Raw genomic sequence first — 20,404 nt, 5'->3', positions numbered from 1 at the left:
TGACTTTTCTTTTGTTAATGTGGTGTATGACATTGATTGATTTGCATATGTTGAACCATCCTTGTGAACCTGGGATGAATCCCACTTGTATGATCTTTTTTATATGTTGTTGGATTTGGTTGGCTAAAATTTTGTTGAGAACTTTTGAGTCTATATTCATCAAAGATATTGGCCTATGGTTTTCTTTTTTGGTAGTATCTTTGCCTGATTTTGGTATTAGGGTGATGGTTGCTTTATTGAATGTCTTTGGGAGTGTGCCTTCTTCAACATTTTGGAGAAGTTTAGGGAGGATAGGTACATGTTAATCTTTGTATGTTTGGTGTAATTTGCCTGTGAAGTTATCTATTCCTGGACTTTTGTTTGTAGGGAGTGTGTTTATTTCATACTCAATTTCATTTCTAGTGATTGGTCTGTTCAGTTGATCTGTTTCTTTTTGATTCAGTTTTGCCAGGCTGTAAGTCTTCTAGAAAGTTGTCCATTTCTTCTATATTGTCACATTTGTTGGCATATAACTGTTAATAGTATTCTCTTATGGATTTTTGTATTTCTGCAGTTGTGATTTCTCCTTTTCATTTCTTGTTTTGTTTATTTGGGTTTTTTTCCTATCCTCTTGGTGAGTCTGGTTAGAGTTTTGTCAATTTTGTTTACCTTTTCAAAGAAACAGCTCTTGTTTATTGATTTTTTAAAATTGTTTTTGGAATTCTATTTTGATTACCACTCTGATCTTTATGCTTCCTTTCCTTCTGCTGACTTAAGGTTTTGTTTTTTTCTTCTTTTTCTAATTAATTAAGCTGCCAATTTGAGATTTTTCTTGTTTTTGAGGAAGGCCTGTATTGCTGTGAATTTCCCTCTTAGTACTGCTTTTGCAGCATCCCATAGATTTGGAATGGTTGTGTCTTCATTATCCTTTGTTTCAAGGTATTTTTAAATTTCCTTCTTGATTTCCTCATTGACCCATTGGTTTTTTTTAGTAGCATGTTGTTTAGTCTTCATGTAGTTGGTTTTTTTCTCATTTTTTTTTTCCTGTGCTTGATTTCTAGTTCATGCCATTGTGGTCAGAGAAGATGCCTGAAATAATTTCTATACTCTTAAATTTGTTGAGGTTAGCTTTATGCCCCCGTATGTGATCAATCCTTGAAAATGTTCCATGTGCACTTGAGAAGAAGATATATTCTGATTTTTTTTTGGATGTAATGTCCTGAAAATGTTAAGTCTAACTTTTATATTGTGTCTTTTAGGATCTCTGTTGCCTTATTGATTTTCTTTCTAGAGGATCTGTCCATTGATGTGAGTGGTGTTAAAGTTTCCTACTATGACTGTATTCCCATCGATTTCTCCTTTTATGTCTGTTAGTATTTGTTGTATGTATCTAGGTGCTCCTATATGAGGGGCATATATATTGATGATTGTAAATATCCTTTTCTTGAATGGATCCTTTTACCATTAAATAGTGTCCTTCTTTGTCTTTCTTTATGGCCTTTGCTTTAAAGACTATTTTTTTCTGATATGAGTATTGCATCCCTCGCTTTCCTGTTTTGTCCATTAACATGAAATATCTTTTCCCATCCCCTCACTTTCAATCTATATGTGTTCTTTGCCCTAAGTTGAGTCTCTTGTAGATAGCAGATTGTAGGTTTTTGCCTTTTTATCCAATCTTCCTCTCTGTGTCTTTTGACTGGAACATTCAGTCCATTGACATTTAAGGTAATTATTGATAAATATGTATTTATTGCCACTTTAAAGCTTGTTTTTCAGTTGATTATGTGTTTTTCCTTTGTTCCTTTCTTTTTTGGGGGATGCTTTCCACTTATTTTATGCTCATGTTCTTTTCTTTTTAGTTTTCATGAATGTAATGTTTGGTTTTGATTTGTGGTTGCTCTGTTTTTTAAGTATGTTAACCTCTGCCTATATCTGCTTGCTTTAGTCTGATAGTCATATAGGCTCAAACATGTTATTAAAAATAGTCTATATTTTCTTTCCTTCCCCACATTCTGTGATTTTGAAGTCTTTTCTAACATCTTCATGTTTGTCCTTTTTCTGTTCCTTGTGTTTATTGTCACTTTTACAGTAGTATTTTTTTTCCTTTTAGTTCTGTATGCTGGCTTATTTAAGCGATTGCTTTCCAATTGTGATTTCTTCCATCTCCTTTCTTCTTCTTTTTTTCTTAGAGAAACTCTTTCAGTATTTATTTTAGAATGGGTTTAGTATTGCTGTACTCTTTTAACTTTGTTTTTTGGAGAAATTATTTCTCCTTCTATTTTATTTTTTTTTTCTTTTTGCCATTTTTTGGGCCACTCCCACAGCATATGGAGTTTCCCAGGCTAGGGGTCTAAATGGAGCTGTAGCCACCAGCCTACGCCAGAGCCACAGCAACATGGGATCTGAGCTGCATCTGCAACCTATACCACAGCTCACGGCAACACCAGATCCTTAGCCCACTGAGCAAGGCCAGGGACCCAACCTGCAACCTCATGGTTCCTAGTCGGATTTGTTAACCACTGCACCATGACGGGAACTCCATCTCCTTCTATTTTAAATGATACTCTTGTTGGGTAGAGTATTCTAGGCTGCAAATTTTTTTCCTTTTAGAACTTTGAATATATCTTGCCACTCTCTTCTGACCTGAAGTGATTCTGTAGAGAAATCAGCTGCTCACCTTTTTGGGGGTTCCCTTATAATTAAGTTTTTCTCTTGTTGCCTTTAGAATCCTCTCTTTATCTTTTGTCATTTTTATTATAATATGTCTTGTTGTGGGCCTATTTGGATTCAACTTGTTTGGGACCCTCTGTGCTTCCTGCATCTTGATATCTGTTTCCTTTAGATTTGGAAAGTTTTCAGACATAATTTATTCAAATATATTTTCCATCCCCTTTTTCTTCTTCTTCTGGAATTCCTGTTATGTGTAGATTGGTCCACTCTATATTATCCCATAGATCTCTCAATATTGCTTTTGTGTTTTTTCATTTTGTCTTCTGCCTGCTTTCCTGATTGGATGATTTCCATTATTCTATCTTCCAAGTCACTTACTCATTCTTCTGCATTATTCATTCTGCTCTTTAGTGACTTTAACTGAGTTTCTGCAAATGAATTTTCTAATTTTTCTATGTTCCTCCTTATATTGTCTAGTTTCTTTCTAAAGGAATCTGCATTACCTCCTCCCAGGTTCCCTCTGCCATTGTGTTTCACTCCCCAGCCCATAGCTCGCTGTTCTCCAGACTGCAGCACACTGTTCCTTAGCCCCTCAGGCTGTCTCCACACAGCCAACCCTAGTGCCCTCCCAGAACTGACCTGTGGAGCCTGACTCTCACTGCCCAGCTCCTGCCCAAGCGTCTCAGGCTGTGGTGTTTGGGGAAGTGGTGCAGATGGTCTGTGAGTCTCTCACTCTACTTTGCCTCCTCAGTCCAGCTGCTGCACTTTTCTCAACAACTTTCAGGTCCCTCCATCTCAGCTTATCTCCCCAAGGGTTAGGTGGCTTCCCAGGGTGTGGGTTCCTTTTCTCTTTCACAGCTCCTTCTCAGGAATGCTAGTCCTGTCTTGGTTCCTTTTCTCTTTTTTTTTTCTTTTGTTTTACCCAGTTATCTTGAGAGTTTCTTGCCCTTTTTGGAGGTTTTTTTTCTGCCAGTGTTCAGTAGATGTTCTGTGCATATTGTTTTACATGTAGATATGTGTTTTTTTTTTTATATTTATGGGAGAAGGCGAGTGCGGCATCTTACTCCTCTGTATCTTGATCCTTCTCTGCTACTTTCTTCCACAAGGTTGTTACTTAGAAATAGTTTATTCCTTCAGGTCTTTAAGCTTTGTTAATCAAGCTAGAACAGAGTTTATTCTAGGCCTGTTTTGCTCCATCTACTGAATCAAAACCCTTCTGGGTTCTCTACCCCATATCCCTTTGTTAATGAGGTTGTCCATTCTCACTGTTGAGAGCAGCAAATATTCCCAGCATGTGTGTGTGTGTTCCAGGTATTATTCACTCTAATTCTCCTGCAATTATCCCTCTGGCCTTGAGTAGTTTTCTTACATGCTTGTACTAACTCATACTCAGCTGGAACTTGAGACTCTCTGTAGATCTTCAAAGCTTTCTTATTCACTATGTAGCTACAGTCTCCCTAGTACTCTGTCCTGCAGTCTCTTGGTTTACATGGACTCCTGGTTCCATCTCGTCAACTCAAGAGAAAACACTGGGTTTTTCATATGTTTACTCCCTGAATCGTCAGGCCTAGAATCTCTATCCAGACAGTAATTTGGGAAAACCATAGGGCTCCCTTCTTTATTCCCCATCTTTCTGTCCTTTGCTCCTTGATGTGGAACAAAGGACAGAAAATAATATCTTGAACATTCTTTCTTCATATACTCTATCCATTTTTGTGTTGTTCAGGTGGGAGGTTAAATTCTGGTTTTTTCTATCTTTTTACTGAAGCAAACATCTCTCCTGCTACCATATCCCCAGTTTTTAGCTGAATAAAGAGGGGATTTGGCTGGTTAAATGACTTGCTTCAGGCACACAGGTAGTAAGTGACACCCTGGATTTGAATAAATATTTCAGACTTCCAAGCTAATTCTCTCAAACATAAGGCTGTTAATACTCTCATGTATAACACAAATTGATATATTTAATAATCAATATGTTTAGATATTCCACTGAGAAACAGTGAGAAATTTCTTATAGAAATGATTTTCCTTTTCTTCATTTTAAAGATAAATGTGAGGAGCGTGAAGATGAAATAATTTTAGTTTCTACTGCACATGAAATTGATGTTCGTTCATGTCCTATTATCACAAGTGAAAATAAAGGCCCTATAATTTGGTATACAAATGATGGTGAGACACCTATATCTATGAAAAGAGACTCCAGGATTCATCAGCATAAAGACAAACTTTGGTTTGTTCCTGCTAAGGTAGAGGATTCAGGAGATTACTATTGTGCAGTGAGGTAAGAAATGAATTCATATGTTACAAATATGCATTGTATGTACCTGCAATAGTTAAGGACAGACAAATATTTCAATGAATTTGTTTTTATTTATTTTAGAAATTCAACTTACTGCCTCAAAATTAAATTAGCTGCAAAGTTTATAGAGCACGAGCCTAACTTGTGTTACAATGCACAAGCTGTATTTACACAGAGACTACCGGTTGCAGGAGACGGACAACTTGTATGTCCTTATTTGGAGTTTTTAGAAGATGAAAACAATGAATTACCCAAAATACAGTGGTATAAGGTAATTTTATATTATATATGGCATTTTACTTCTTCAACAAATAAAATAGTTTTCTAGAATAGACAATCACTTGATTCTGCAAAGTACTTTTTCATTTGGTATATTTGTTTTTGAGTGGTAGAACTCAATAGGACATTTTAAAAAAGTTTTAAGATTGTTATATATTTAATTTGCAGCTTAACTAAAAATCTTTTTTTTTGTTTCATTTACCAAGATACAGTTGAGCAAAATGTAGTAGGCATAAAAGATGTTTAAGGGAACTATAAATTTAGAGATTTTAAGATATAACTACTACAAAGTATATTACAAAGTGTATTTTGTGTTTTATTATGAATATTAAGTGGTCCTGAGGTAACTTAGTGGTTTCTGTAACTTCCTGAAAAGGGCTTGGACAGCACTCCATGGAACACATCATGTTTTGGTATCTTTACCTGGTTTGTTGGAGCTTACATGGGGAATCATCTTGTAGATATCTAAAACATAAAATAATGTCAGTGAATAATGGAAGTATGGCATTACTAAGAAATGATAGTGTTCTCTCCTCAAATGCGTTTTTCTTGAAAGTGCAAGGCCCATAGGCATAAAAACTTGATATCCTGGGAATATAATTTTGACTTTGTAAAAAATACAATATTAAAAATCATATGCAAGGAACCTTTTGATTAATTTTGTGTTTTTTTGTGTTTTATTATGAATGTGTGCGTGTATGTGAATATAAATAATTGACTTGTGATACTTCCTTCCTCTCCCTCGATCTAGGATTGCAAACCTCTCCTTCTTGACAATGTAAACTTCACTGGAATAACAAATACACTCATCATAGCGAATGTGACCACCGCACATAATGGGCACTATACCTGCAGTGCATCCTATACACACTTGGGAGAGGAGTATCCTGTCTCTCGGGTGATAAAACTGATTACTATAGGTGAGTTGTAGCTCCAATCCTAGCAATTTAAATCTGGGAAGGTCCAGAGACAACGTAATATTGCCTTTATTGTCCATGGAGGGACTAAATCCAAGAGAAGTTTGATGACTTTCCAGAGGTCCCATGGCTTTAGTTTTTGTTGTGACATGCTATGTATGTGCTTCCCATTCCTGTTTATTCCTACTTCAGATGCAGTGCTGACTAAACAGAGATGATGAGCAATGTTTTAAAACTGAACTAGGAGGCTTGTTCTTTGCAGCATGGCTAGAGATGGTTCCCCAGAGAGCTCTTGGACTCCTTGGGCTGGTATAGGAAAAGGACAGTTCTGAGACCTCTTAGTTGGGGAGTCTGAGTGTCTATCACTCATTGGCATGATGGATGTATGCTAATGGACTTTGGAGTAAGTTACACCCTTGTTAGCTCTGTTAGCTTAGTCACTTAACTCTCTAAGACTGATTCTTTCTCTGTAAGATTATACAACCTTCCAAGGTTATTGGGAAGTTAGAAATCAGGTGTACTCAACTTGTAATGTGCTTGGTGCCAAGCAGATAAGAAATAAATAGATGTGTGATGATGAGCCTTGTTTGTTTTCCTGAGGCTTCTATTAACCATGTTCTATATTAAAAACTATCTTACAACAAAACAGAGGAAAATCCACCCCAAATTACCCAAGGACAGGCAGAATGCTCAATATTTCTGTAAATACCAGGGTTTTTATAAACTTGCAGTAACATAAGAATAGAATTGCTCTAACCAGGACTTCAAAAATTAAAGGTGTCTTTCTTAGTAGTTATTCTGGGACAACAAGCATAAATAGGGAAATCCCAGGTAAACCCAGATTAAGACCACTTTGCAGATAGCTTTGTTTTCTCTATTCTACAATTATTTATTTTTTCAAAGGTTAATTTTATTAAATTAAAATTAATTCCTTAATTAATGTCCTACAAGCATCAGTGACTCATAATTTTCAACAGTTCTTGTATCACACCATCTTGAGTTCTTAGAAGCCTCTTTCTGGTCATTATGTAACTCTGATTTGTTTCTCATGGGATCCTGTAACCATACCAGTAGATAGAATTTTAGGGAAAATGGGGCGCACTATAGGATTTAAAAAACAGGTCAAATACGTTTTAAAGACTCTCTGCCATCTTTTCTGGTCCCTTATGTAGAAATAATATACTTAATCAGGGGGTGAGGTTGTATTTTGTTTTCTTATAGAGGTGGATTCAAAAATATTTATTGGGCAGACTGGCTGAATGAATATAAGAACAAGACTCATATATGTGCTGTTTACAAGAGGCCCACTTCACACATAAGGACACATACAAACTAAAAATGAAGAGATGGCAGAAGATCTTACATGCAAGTGGAAATTAAAAGGAAAGCTGGAGTAGCAATACTTACATCAGAAAAAAAAAGGCTTTACAGATGCTCACAAGAGACAAAGAAAGATACTACATAATGATCAGAGGATTAATCCAGGAAGAAAGATATAACAGTTGTAAATGTATATGCACCCAACAGAAGAGTACCACAATATGTAAGATAACTGCTAACAGCCATAAAAAGGAAAAATTAGCAGTAGTACAATAATAGTGGGGGACTTTAACACAACCCTACTTACATCAATGGAGAGATCATCCAGATAGGAAATCAACAAGGAAAATCAGGCCTTAAGTGATCAGTAGGACTTGATTGATATTTATAGAACATTCCATCCAAAAGCAGCAGAATATATGTTCTTCTCAAGTGCACATGGAATATTCTCCAGGATGGATCATATCTTGGGCCTAGATCAAGCCTTGCTAAGTTTAAAAAAGTTGAAGTTATTTTAAGCATTTGCTCTGACCACAATGCCATGACACTAGAAATAAACTACAAGAAAAAAAAAAAGCAAAAAACCACAAACTCCTGGAAGCTAAACAATATGCTACTAAACAGCTAATGGATCACTGAAGAAATTAAAGTGGAAATCAAAAGAGATTTAGACAATTTTTTTGTTACTTATAGACAAATGACAGTGAAGATATGGCAATCCAAAACCCATGGGACACAGCAAAAACAGTTCTGAGAGGGGATACAATCTTGTCTCAGGAGACAGGAAAAATCTCAAACAAGCTAATCTCACACCTAAATCAACTAGAGAATGAAGAAGACTAGAGAAGGAAAGACATAAAAAGCCCAAAGTTAGTAGAAGTAAAGAAGTCATAAAGATCAGAACAGAAATAAATAGAGACAAAGAAAACAATAGAGAAGATCAACGAAACCAAAAGTTGGTTCTTTGAAAAGAAACAAAAATTGAAAACCTTTAGCCAGACTCATCAGGAAAAAAAGGGTTCAAATTAATAAAATTAGAAATGAAAAAAGTTACAGCTTACACCACAGAAATACAAAGGATAATAAGAGACTACTATAAACAACTATGTACCAATAACATGGACAACCTACAAGAAATGGACAGATTCTTACAAAGGTACAACCTTGGAAGACTAAACTAGGAAGAACTAGAAAAAAAAGTAGACCAATCATAAGCAATGAAATTGTAATTTAAAAACTTCCAAAAATGAAAGTCCAGGACCAGATGGCTTCACAGGTGAATTCTATCAAACATTAGAGAAGAGTTAACAATTATTTTGCTGAAACTCTTCCAAAAAATTATAGAAGAAAGAACACTTTAAAACTCATTCTATGAGGCCACCATTACCCTGATACCTAAACCAAAGATACCACAAAAAAAATTACAGGCCAATATCACTGATGAACATAGATGCAAAAATCCTCAACAAAATATTAGCAAACCAAGTCCAAATATATATTAAAAAGATCATACACTATGATCAACTGGGGTTTATCCCAGGGATGCAAGGATTCTTCATTATCTGCAAATCAATCAATGTGATATACACCACATTAACAAGGTGAAGAATAAATGATCTCAGTAGATGCAGAAAAAGTTTTTGACAAAATTCAACACCCACTGTTTTTTTTCTGAAAAAACTCTCCAGAAAGTGGGGCTAGAGGGAACCTACCTCAACATAATAAAGACAATATGTGACGAACCCACAGCTAATGTCATTCTCAATGGCAGAAAACTGATCAGGAAGAAGATAAGGATGTTCACTTTCACCACTCTTATTCAACATAGTTTTGGAAGTCTTAGACATGGAAATCAGAAAAGAAAAAGAAATAAAAGGAATCCAAATTGGAAAAGAAGTAAAACTATCACTGTTTGCAGATGTATCTAGAAAATCATAAGGACACTACTAGGAAATTGTTAGAGCTCATCAATGAATTTGGTAAAATTGCAAGATACAAAATTAATAAACAGAAATCGATTGCATTTCAATATACTAACAATGAAAGATCAGAAAGAGAAATTAGTGAAGCAATTCTATTTTCTATTGCATTGAAAAGAATACCTAGGAATAAACCTACCTAAAGTGACAAAAGACCTGTGCTCTGAAAAATATAAGACACTGATGAAAGAAATCAAACAGATGGAAAGATATACAACACTCTTGGATAGGAAGAATCAATATTGTCAAAATGGCTATACTACCCAAGGCAATCTACAGGTTCAATGCAGTCCCTATCAAGTTACCAATGATATTTGTCACAGAACTAGAATAAAATATTTTAAAATTTGTATGGAAATACAAAAAACCACCAATAGCCAAAGCAATACTGAAAAAGAAAAACAGAACTAGAGGAATCAGGCTTCCTGACTTCATACTAGACTACAAAGCTACAGTTAAAAACTGTATTGTACTTGTACTGGAACAGAAGTACAGATCAGTGGAATAGGATGAAAAGCCCAGAAATAAACTGAAGCATCTATGATCAGTTAAACTATCACAAAGTAGGCAAAAACATACAGTGAAGGAAAGACAGTCTCTTCACTAAGTGGTGCTGGGACAACTGGACAGCTGCATGTAAAAGAACGAAATTAGAGCCTTTTCTAACATGATACACAAAAGAACATTCAAAATGGATTAAAGACCTAAATATAAGGCCGGATAATATAAAACTTCTAGAGGAAAACATAGGCAGGACACTTTCTGACATAAATTGCTTGATTCAATAATAATTATTGAATAATTATTATCAATAGGAGAATAATGATAATTAAAATGAGAATAAACCAGGCATAATTAAATGTAAATGTTTTTACACAGCAAAGAAAACCATAAGTAAGATAAAAGGACAACCCACAGAGTGGGAGAAAATCTTTGCAAACAAAGGGATGGACAAGGGATTACTCTCCAAAATATATAAACATCTCATGGAGCTTTATATCACAGCCATAAAAGTATAAAATAATGACATTTACAGCAACATGGATGGACCTACAGATTATCATACTAACTGAAGTCAGGAAAAGACAAATATCATATATCATTTATGTGGAATCTAATAAAAATGATACAAAAGAAGTTATTTAAAGAATAGAAACAAACTTACAGATTTCAAAATAAATCTTATGGTTACCATAGGTGAAACCATTGGGGAGGAAAGAATTGGGAGGGTGGGAATAACACATGCACACTACTGTATAAAATAAAGTGATTAACAAGAACCTATTGTGTAGCACAGGAAAATCTACTTAATAGTTTGTAATAACCTATATGGAAAAAAAGAATGGATATATTTATATGTATGACTAACTCAATTTGCTGTACACCTGAAAGTAATACAACATTATAAATAAGTTATACTCCAATAAAATAAAATTTAAAAAATTATTGGGCATCTACTATGTTCCAGACACTGTTCTAGGCATACATTAGGGAACAAAAATGACGATATCCTTCTCTGATGGAATTTTTGTGTGTGTGTGTGTGACTGTAGTGGAATCATGGGTATTCAAGTTCGTAGTTTCTCAGTCTCAGCCCCTGATCAACCCAGGAAGCCCATCGTCTTATAAATAAAAGATTAATTTTGTTGGAGATATTTTTTTATGCTCATTTTAATAAATTATGCCAAAATGTTTGGCATTCTTCAATAACTATGTGGCTTTCACTCTTCAGTCAGTCATTGTGAAAAATACTGATTATAAGCAGGTTTAGCACTAGATGGCTTCTGGTTAACAGTGCTTCATCCGGGGAAGTACTTTTCCATGACAATTCATTTTTTCCTGATTTGCATGAAGAGAGGCACTTGTCTACAGACCCAAGGCCCAGTGATGTGTGTGGGGTTTTTGGCAGCACCAAACTCTGTGATTTCAGAAGGCCTCGGGGTTTATGATTTTGTTGTGGCCTCCTACCTTTACCTCTTACCTTCTATCAGCTGCCTTGTATTATTTGGTCACTGGAGGGACTATCAGGCAGATGCTATGTGGTATATTTGGTGTATTTTGCCAATTATTGTCATCTCTTGAGATTCTGATCTATAAGAGAATGAGAAGCCCTGTGGATGCTTTTCTTTCAGTGAAACACAGGATCACGACACCTGAGATTGTCAGTCCAGCCAATGAGACGATGGAAGTGATCTTGGGTAAGTGGGCTCCATCTAGGATATGCTGAAGTCAGAATTTAGAACTCGAAAATTAAGATAAACTATATCTTTACTGCACATAGACTAAGCTGTTTACTGGATATATTTAAAATTAGGGGGAAAGTGACATAGATTATGTATTAAATATTTCTTTAGATTTCTTGCCTCTCAGTCATGTAGCTATGTATGATTGGCCTATGCTTACCTTCCTATGGATGCATTACTCATAAAAACACCAGCCAAAGACCAAGTTAAGTAGGCCTAAGAATAAGAAATGTAACTTATTTGACATAGGATGGATTTCTTATAACCAGAGTTCAGCTTTTAGGTAGAAGAGTAAGACTATAGGCCAAAAAGATAGTCTTTCTAGAAAACTGTTTTTCCAAGTTAGTGAAAAGCTTTACTTCAAGAATAAAGACAGTGCTATGCAGTATAATAGCCACTAGACATATGTGGCTTTATACATGTAAATTTAGTTTAAAAATTAATCCCTTAGGCATGGGCTGAATAGCCATATGGGATTCGTGACTATATCATCACAGCTATAAAACATTTTTGTCATTGCTCGAAGTTCTGTTGGAAACCCATTGGTCCCAACATAAAAACAGATTTTTGTATCAAAATGTCAAATATAAAGTTGGCATATAGCAGTTTCTTCTGTAATAGTAGCTGCATGAAGAGAATGAACAAATTGTGCACAGATTAGAAGGTACAATTTGTTTTATTTTTATTTTTTATTTATTTATTTTTTGCTTTTTAGGGCTGCACCTGTGGCATATGGAGGTTCCCAGGCTAGGGGTCAAATCCGAGCTATAGCTGCTGGCCTGTACTACAGCCACAGCAACACGGGATCTGAGCTGCATCTGCAACCTACACCATGTAGCTCATGACAAAGCCAGATCCTTAACCCACTGAGTGAGGCCAGGGATTGAACCTGCAACCTCATAATTTCTAGTCCAATTCATTTCTGCTGCACCACGATGGGAACTACTAGAAGGTACAATTTGTGACCTTTGAATTTTGTACTTGGCCAAGCTGTTACGCATGGTGGAAGGTCATATAAAGACATTCTTAGATACAAAGATGTGAAAACTTTAAATACAGGCCAGTAGAATCCAGAGCAGTGTTTTCAACCTTTTTTATTTTCCATCATTATTGAGCACTCCCCTGTAGAGACTAACAAGGCATCCTTGCTCCCCCGTCTTTTTTCCTTTCTCAGACATTTAATACCAAGATACATCATGTATCTGTTGATACAGTATGGCCCTTTGGAGGGCTGCAAACCATTGCCATAGAGAAACCAAGAAACACATTTTGCCCTGTTGAGAAGGCATGCTCTAGGAAAGTATACTTAAGAGCTCTAAAGCCTAAATTTGATCTCCAAAATATGAGTAACTTTATATTAGGAAATGATTATTTTAATATACCACATTGATTAGAGACCTGGTCAGTCTGTCATCTGATTATCCTGAAAGGTATCTATCAGGTATTTATTTGATAAGATTTCATATTAATTACCAATAAAATGAAAAATAGGAATTGAGGAATATTTCCTTTACGTAATAACACCAACTCAAACCAGTTGTCACCAACATTTTTAATGGTGAAATACTGCATGTTTAGATGTTAGGTTTTTTTTTTTCTTTTTTAGCTGTATCCTTGGCATATGGAAATTGCTGGGGTCAAATCAGAGCTACAGGCTGATACCACAGACACAGCAATGCTAGATTCAAGCCTCTTCTGTGAACTATGCAGCAGCTTGTGGCAATGCTAGATCCTTAACCCAGTGAGGAGGTGAGGGATGGAACCCGCATCCTTGTGGAGACTATGTTGGCTTCCTAACCCATTGAGCCACAACAGGAACTCTGATGTAGTCCAGAACAAGACAAAGAAGCTCACATAACCAGCTTACTCAGTATGTTCCAGAAGTGCCCACTAATGCAAAGATTAAAAAAAAAAAACCAAGATATGCTGATGATAGGGGAGAAAAGAACTTTCTCATTTTCAGATCATATGATTATGTACCTACAAATCTCAAGAGAATTACTGGGGGGAAATGAAAATTAATGTTCTACTAATTGGCCAGATATAATTAATATTCTGGAATATCAGACTTGTTAGAAATAGGTAGAACACATAATGGGAAAATAGATTTTATTTGCAAAAGTAAATGCCATAGAGATGTCTATAGAAGATCTTAAAATCTTTAAAAAAATATATGGAATTATAAGGCATAGGAAAACAACCAAACAGTAGCCCACACTCTGATATAAAAATCTCAACAAAATTGAGACATTTAAAGCATACATTTTTAAGTTGGCAGGATTTTGTCTCCAAAAGGGAAATATTGGGAGTGAAAAAACTCTAAATCAACAGATCTGTTGTTTATTGTGGTATTAGAAATTCCTAGGGAGGCAGGAAATAACAATAAAAATGTCTAAAAAAAGCTGGAAGGGGAGAAAATAATAAAAACAGTCTTGAGAAACACCACTTTAAGGAAAACTGTAATAGAGATATTTTTTTCTTTATGAAAAACTGGAAATTTTAAAGACATTGACTTTCAACATTAAGTTTTAGATTTAGTGGAATTACAATAAAAATATGAATGGACTTAAAAATTGGCAAGTGATCCTAAAATTCCTGTAAAAATAAAATGATGAGATTATTAAGATAATATAGTGAAGAAAAACACTAAATGATACAACTATATACCCTTAATTACCTGGTAATTAAGAGTGTGGTACTCCTGGCATCAGTGTACACGTTCAGATCAACTGAGAAAGTCCCAAATGAGAAACTATTTTATGATGAAAGCAGCATTACAAATTAGTGAGGAAGAGATTTATAATTCAGTAAGTGGTTCTGGAATAATTAATCAACTATTTGGATAAAAACATTAAAGTTCCCTTTCTTACCATACTCAGTTATATTCTAGACAGATTGAACAACTAAAACAATCAAAATAATGTATGCATGAAATATACATGGAATATTTTCCTGATTTCATCTTAGAGATTTTAAGAAAAAATAGTGAAAACCACTAAGATGAAACAGTTACAAATTTGGCCAAATATGGTGAAGTACAAAATAAAAATATTTACACTAAAGTTCCATAAACCAAAACAAAATGGAAACAACAAAGTCTGAAAAGCATTTGGAATAGTTTTCATGTATGATAAAGAGTTCAAATATCCTTGATGAATAAAGAGCTTCCATACCTCTGTAAGGTTACTATGAGAATTCAATTAAGTGATAGACATGAGGCACAACAAACAGTTCTTAAAAGAAAGGCAAATGAATACTGAGCTTATGAAAAACATGTTAATTCACCATGAACTGAAGAAGTGCAGGTGAAAACTTAAATGAAATTTGTTCTCTTCTTTCAGTTGGCAACGACCAACCAAAACCATTTGGTGTCTTGTGTTTTTGGAGCTAAGTCTCTAGCATACACTGCTGGAGAGAATGTAGACTATCTTGCTTGGGAGAGGAGGGGGTTGGCTTTTAAAATATGGATCTCTTTTAACTCAATTCTGCCAGATTTTTATTCAGAGTAATACTTCAGGATATGTACAATGTTGATAAACAGGAATGTTCATTGGAATATTAATCATAATAATGAAAAATTAGAAACAAATTATGTTTAGCAATGGGAAAGGCGTTATCAGAGTATGTATTACGGGATACTAAAGGAGCCTTGAAACAGCCTATTTTGGAAGGCTAATCTTGTGAACTGAAATTCTCTATGTGTAATAGTTACAAATAGTAGATGGTAACACCTCATTTAAAAAATTGCCTATGTGACATAGAAGGTAAGGAATGAGATATATGAAATTACTAAAAGTGATTATCTCTTGCTGGTGAATATAAGGGCAATTTTTCTTTTTGTGCTTTCCTAGGATTAAAATTTTTTATTCAACAGTCATTAATCTAGATAGATCATATAAAGTTCATTAACGTTATGCTTAAAAATACATTGCTGGAGTTCCCGTTGTGGCACAGTGGTTAACGAATCCAACTAGGAACCATGAGGTTGCAGGTTCAATCCCTGCCCTTGCTCAGTGGGTTAACAATCCAGCGTTGCTGTGAGCTGTGGTGTGGGTCGCAGACACGGCTCAGATCCCGTGTTGCTGTGGCTCTGGCATAGGCCAGCAGCTACAGCTCTGATTAGACCCCTAGCCTGGGAGCCTCCATATGCCGTGGGAGCGGCTCAAGAAATGGAAAAAAGGCAAAAAAAAAAAAACATTGCTTTGCAGGATCTCAGCTCCAATTGATCTGCAATGTGACTGGCCGGGTGAGTGACTTTGTCTATTGGAAGTGGAATGGATCAATAGTTGATGAAAAGACCCAGTACTGAAGGAAGATTTCACACAGTAAGTATGCTAAAAGCCAGTCATGAGATAGACATTTTGATATTAAATTCCATGTCATACTTTATATAACCATTATGGTTTAATCTGATAGCAAGGGTTAGTGGTCATTGATTGCCTCTGCTGCCCATACTGAGTTTTTGCTAAGCTAAGCAGGATTCATAAGATCTTATACATTTCAGGTAAAGATGCTATCATTGTGGTGTAAATTCCAGATCTCTTAGAAAGCTTTCCACTAGATTCAGTTAAAAATATTGCAGAATCCCAGTGAATCAGTTGTCCTGAATTACACTTAAGATCATTCAGTTTTTAAAGTACTTTAGCAAAAACTCATTAAATGTGGCCAAGAATCAGGCATTCCCTTGCTCAAGTCTTATGGCTCCCTGTTACTTCTCTAGGGATAAACTGACTCCTTAGTATCACCTGCAAACCCTTTGTCATCTGTCCCAATCTACTCTTGCTTTCTATATTTGTGCCCCAATGGAAACCAGAATCCCTCTGCCATCATTTTCCTTCTTGGAGGCTGGTAATTTTAATTTCTTTTCTTTCTGATACTGAGTCTTTTACTGACAGTGGTCTTAGGGCTGTAAAATACCAGATCAGTGTTGCTAACAGGTTGATTGTTATACCTGTGCTTAGGGCTGGTGATTACTTCAGCTGCAATTTATGCAATAAAGAGATAAATCATGTATACACGTATCTTAGCTGTAATAGATGCAATTTAAACAATTTCATTTACTCTCTTTTGAACAGACTGGAGAATCCTTTAAACAAAAGAAGGAGTACAGTCCTTGCAACACTTAATATTTCAGTAGTGGAAAGTAAATTTTTTCTACATCCGTTCATCTGTTTAGCCAAGAATACATATGGAACGAGGACAGCATATATCCAATTAATACATCCAGGTAAATAACACAACTATTTATTTGAAATGCAGTTTTGTTTTATTGTGATAAGATTCCATGACCTTGAGGTTTACAATGATATTTCCTCTGCTCAGAGCACTCTTAGATTCCTCTTAACCAACTTAACGTCCATTCTTTTTTCACTTCTTAGTTGAGCTATTCTTCTAGAAGTTTTCCTGTCCTACTGCCTATTCTTAACCCAGCTCTCTGCCCAGATGGGCCTTGCTACATACTTCTGTAGTACCCAATGTCCCCATTATAGTTCTGTCATACTTAGTTTTCTTTACCTGAGTGTAATTTCTTTGATGATGCAGACAGTTTAGTAATCATTCTATTTCCAGAGCTAGCAGCAACTTAAGTCTGGTCATCCTGTGTTTCTAATGAATATTTTTATGTAAGTGACTATTTGATGGATGCACCGGGGAAGCTTAAATATCCTACTTCCAGAGAGGGTGTCTGAAGTTATTAGTTTTCATGAATTGTATAATCAAACACAATATTGTACATATTTGTGCTTCAGCTCAGTGATCCATCCTTATTTATTGTGCTCTTGCTTCTTTCTTTGTTCTCATCCATTTGATTTTATTACTCAAATGAATTTATCACATCTGTAGTTGTCTAATGATCATAACAATCTGATTTCACAGGATTTCCATCCCACAGCTCAAGCACATCCCCCCACCCCCCAAAGTGTCTCCTCCAGAGACCATAAATTTGTCAATGTCTGTGAGTCAGTATCTGTTCTGCAAAGAAGTTCAGTCTGTCCTTTTTTTCAGATTCCACATGTCAGTGAAAGCATTTGACGTTTGTGTCTCATTGTATGGCTGACTTCACTTCGCATGATAATTTCTAGGTCCATCCATGTTGCTAAAAATGCCGGTATTTCGTTCTTTTTAATGGCTGAGTAATATTCCATTGTGTATATGTACCACTTCTTCTTGATCCACTGCTCTGTTGATGGAAATTTAGGTTGTTTCATGTTTTGGCTATTGTAAATAGTGCTGCAATGAACATCGGAGTACATGTTTCTTTGCGAGTCAAGGTTTTCAGTCAATGCCCAGGAGTGGGATTGCTGGATCAAGTGGTAATTCTATGTTTAGTTTTCTGAGGAATCTCCATACTGTTTTCCACAGTTGTTGCCCCCATTTACAATCCCACCAGCAGTGACTAGGATTCCTTTTTCTCCACACCCTCTACAGCACTTATCATTTGTAGACTTTTGGCTGATGGCCATTCTGGCTGGTGCAAGGTGGTATGTCATCGTGGTTTTGGTTTGCATTTCTCTATGATGAGTGACATTGAACACTTTTTCATGTGTTTTTTGACCATTAATGTGTCTTCTTTGGAGAATTGTCTGTCTAGAACTTCTGCCCATTTTTTGATGGGGTTGTTCATTTTTTTGGTATGGAGCTGTAGGAGGTGTTTATAAATTTTGTGATGTAGAACATTTTTTCTTGTGTTTTTTGGCCATCTGTATGTCTTCTTTGGAGAATTGTCTATTTAGAACTTCTGCCCATTTTTTGATGGGGTTGTTTGTTTTTTGGTATGGAGCTGTAGGAGGTGTTTATAAATTTTGGAGATTAATCCCTTGTCAGTTGATTCACTTGCAAAGATTTTCTCCCATTCTGTGGGTTGTCTTTTTGTTTTGTTTAGGGTTTCCTTTGCTGTGCAAAAACTTTGAAGTTTGATTAGGTCCCATTTGTTTATTTTTGTTTTTATTGTTAATACTCTAAGGGGTGGATCTGAGAAGATGTTGCTGTCGTTTATGTCAGAGAGTGTTTGGCCTATGTTTTCCTCTAAGAGCTTTATAGTATCTGGTCTTATATCTAGGTCTTTGATCCATTTGGAGTTTATTTTTGTGTATGGTGTTAGGAAAGAAAAATGGAGCTGGAGGAATCAGGCTCCTGGACTTCAGACTATACTACGAAGCAACAATCATCAAAACTGTATGCTACTGGCACAAAGACAGAAATATAGATCAGTGGAACAGGATAGAAAGCCCAGAATTAACCCCACGCATCTACAGCCAACTAATCTATGACAAAGGAGGCAAGGATATACAATGGATAAAGGACAGCTTGTTTAATAAGTGGTGCTGGGAAAACTGGACAGCCACATGGAAAAGAATGAAATTAGAACACTCCCTAACATCTTTTTTCTTTCTGGTGTAATTCTCATTTCAGTTATTGTAGTATTCAACTCTGGTTGTTCTTACTATTTCCTAATTCTTTGCTAAAAACTTACTGAATCTTCTCACACTGTGCACATATTCTTTTCCCGAGTTCTCAGATTATCTTTATGATCATCACTCTGAACTCTTTCTTGGGTAGAGTGCCTATTTCCACTTCCCTTAGTTATGCTTCTGGGGTTTTATCTTTTTCCTTTGTTTGGAACATATTCTTTTGCCATTTATTTTTATTTAAATTTCTATTTGTGTATTTAAGCATGTAGCAGGTTACTTAAATTTCTTGGCCTTAGATAAGTGGCCCTCTGTAGGGGATGTCCTATGTGCCCCAGCATCACACTCCCCTCTAGTCACCCAAGGGTCCAGTTGGTCCCAGGGTAGGTTCTGACCTTTGTTTGTAGACTCAGTTCCACAGACTTTGGGATCACAGATTTCTTGCTTCTGATGTCTTTCACCTGGTGGGTAAGGCTGGCCTAGAAGCTTGTATAGTCTTCCTGATAGGAGGGGCTGGTGCCTGCCCGGTGCTGGCTGGAGCTGAGTCTTGGACCTCTGGTTAACAGTGCCATGTCCAGAGGCATGTCTAGAGGTGGCTGTGACCTCAGTAAGTCTTTAGGAAGCCTATCTGTTGATAGGTGGGGCTGTGTTCCTGCCCTCTGGGCTGCTTAGACTGAGATGTCTTAGCACTGGCGCCTACAGGTTGTTGGGTGAGGCCAGGTCTTGGTGCTAATGACTCAAGCAAGATATCTGCTTCCATCCAGAATTCACCTAAGTGAAAATTCTGTTATGTCTGCCACCAGCTTTTATGACCCCAGAGAGAGCCAAAACTTGTCCCTAGGAGACTAGCAGGTAGGTCTAGCCCAGGTTCCTATGAAGTTACTGCTTTTGTCCTGAGTTCTGGTGCATGTCAGATACTGTATGCACTCTCCAAGAACTGAGACTCTGTTTCTTCCAGTCCTGTGGAGCTCTTGCAATCAAGCCTTGGAGGCTTTCAAAGCCTAATGCTCTGGGGGGTCTCAATGTCAGAGCCCTAGGCTGAGGAGCATGATGTGGGGCTCAGAGCTCTCATTCCTGGGGGAAAACTTCTGTGATATTCTCTAGTTAGTGGTTGCCAATCTGGTTGCTATGGGACTTGATTATATCATGAGTGCACCCCTCTTATTCTCTTATTGTTTCTTCTTTATAGCTTTGGATATAGAGTATTTTTTTATAGGTTCTAATATTTTCTATTGATGGTTGTATAGCAGTTAGTTGTGGTTTTGGTGTGCTCTTGAGAGGAGATGAGCTCAAGGGCCTTTTACTCCACCATT

At 36.2% G+C, this 20,404-nt stretch overlaps 1 protein-coding gene across 1 annotated transcript in view; it reads left to right on the top strand.

Annotated features, from left to right (window-relative positions):
* IL1R1 (interleukin 1 receptor type 1) overlaps positions 1-20,404 on the top strand; it is a 96,916-nt gene that overhangs the window by 63,632 nt on the left and 12,880 nt on the right. Inside the window, 7 exon segments of the mRNA XM_047781349.1 lie at positions 4,696-4,930; positions 5,030-5,219; positions 5,979-6,147; positions 11,575-11,640; positions 15,894-15,977; positions 15,980-16,010; positions 16,761-16,912. Of these exon segments, the coding sequence (XP_047637305.1) occupies positions 4,696-4,930; positions 5,030-5,219; positions 5,979-6,147; positions 11,575-11,640; positions 15,894-15,977; positions 15,980-16,010; positions 16,761-16,912 (927 nt within the window).

The sequence above is a fragment of the Phacochoerus africanus genome, chromosome 5 (genome assembly GCF_016906955.1).
Source record: "Phacochoerus africanus isolate WHEZ1 chromosome 5, ROS_Pafr_v1, whole genome shotgun sequence".
Classification (NCBI taxonomy): domain Eukaryota; kingdom Metazoa; phylum Chordata; class Mammalia; order Artiodactyla; family Suidae; genus Phacochoerus; species Phacochoerus africanus.
The sequence above is the reverse complement of the archived record's forward strand: the minus strand, read 5'-3'. Positions and strand labels throughout refer to the sequence as shown.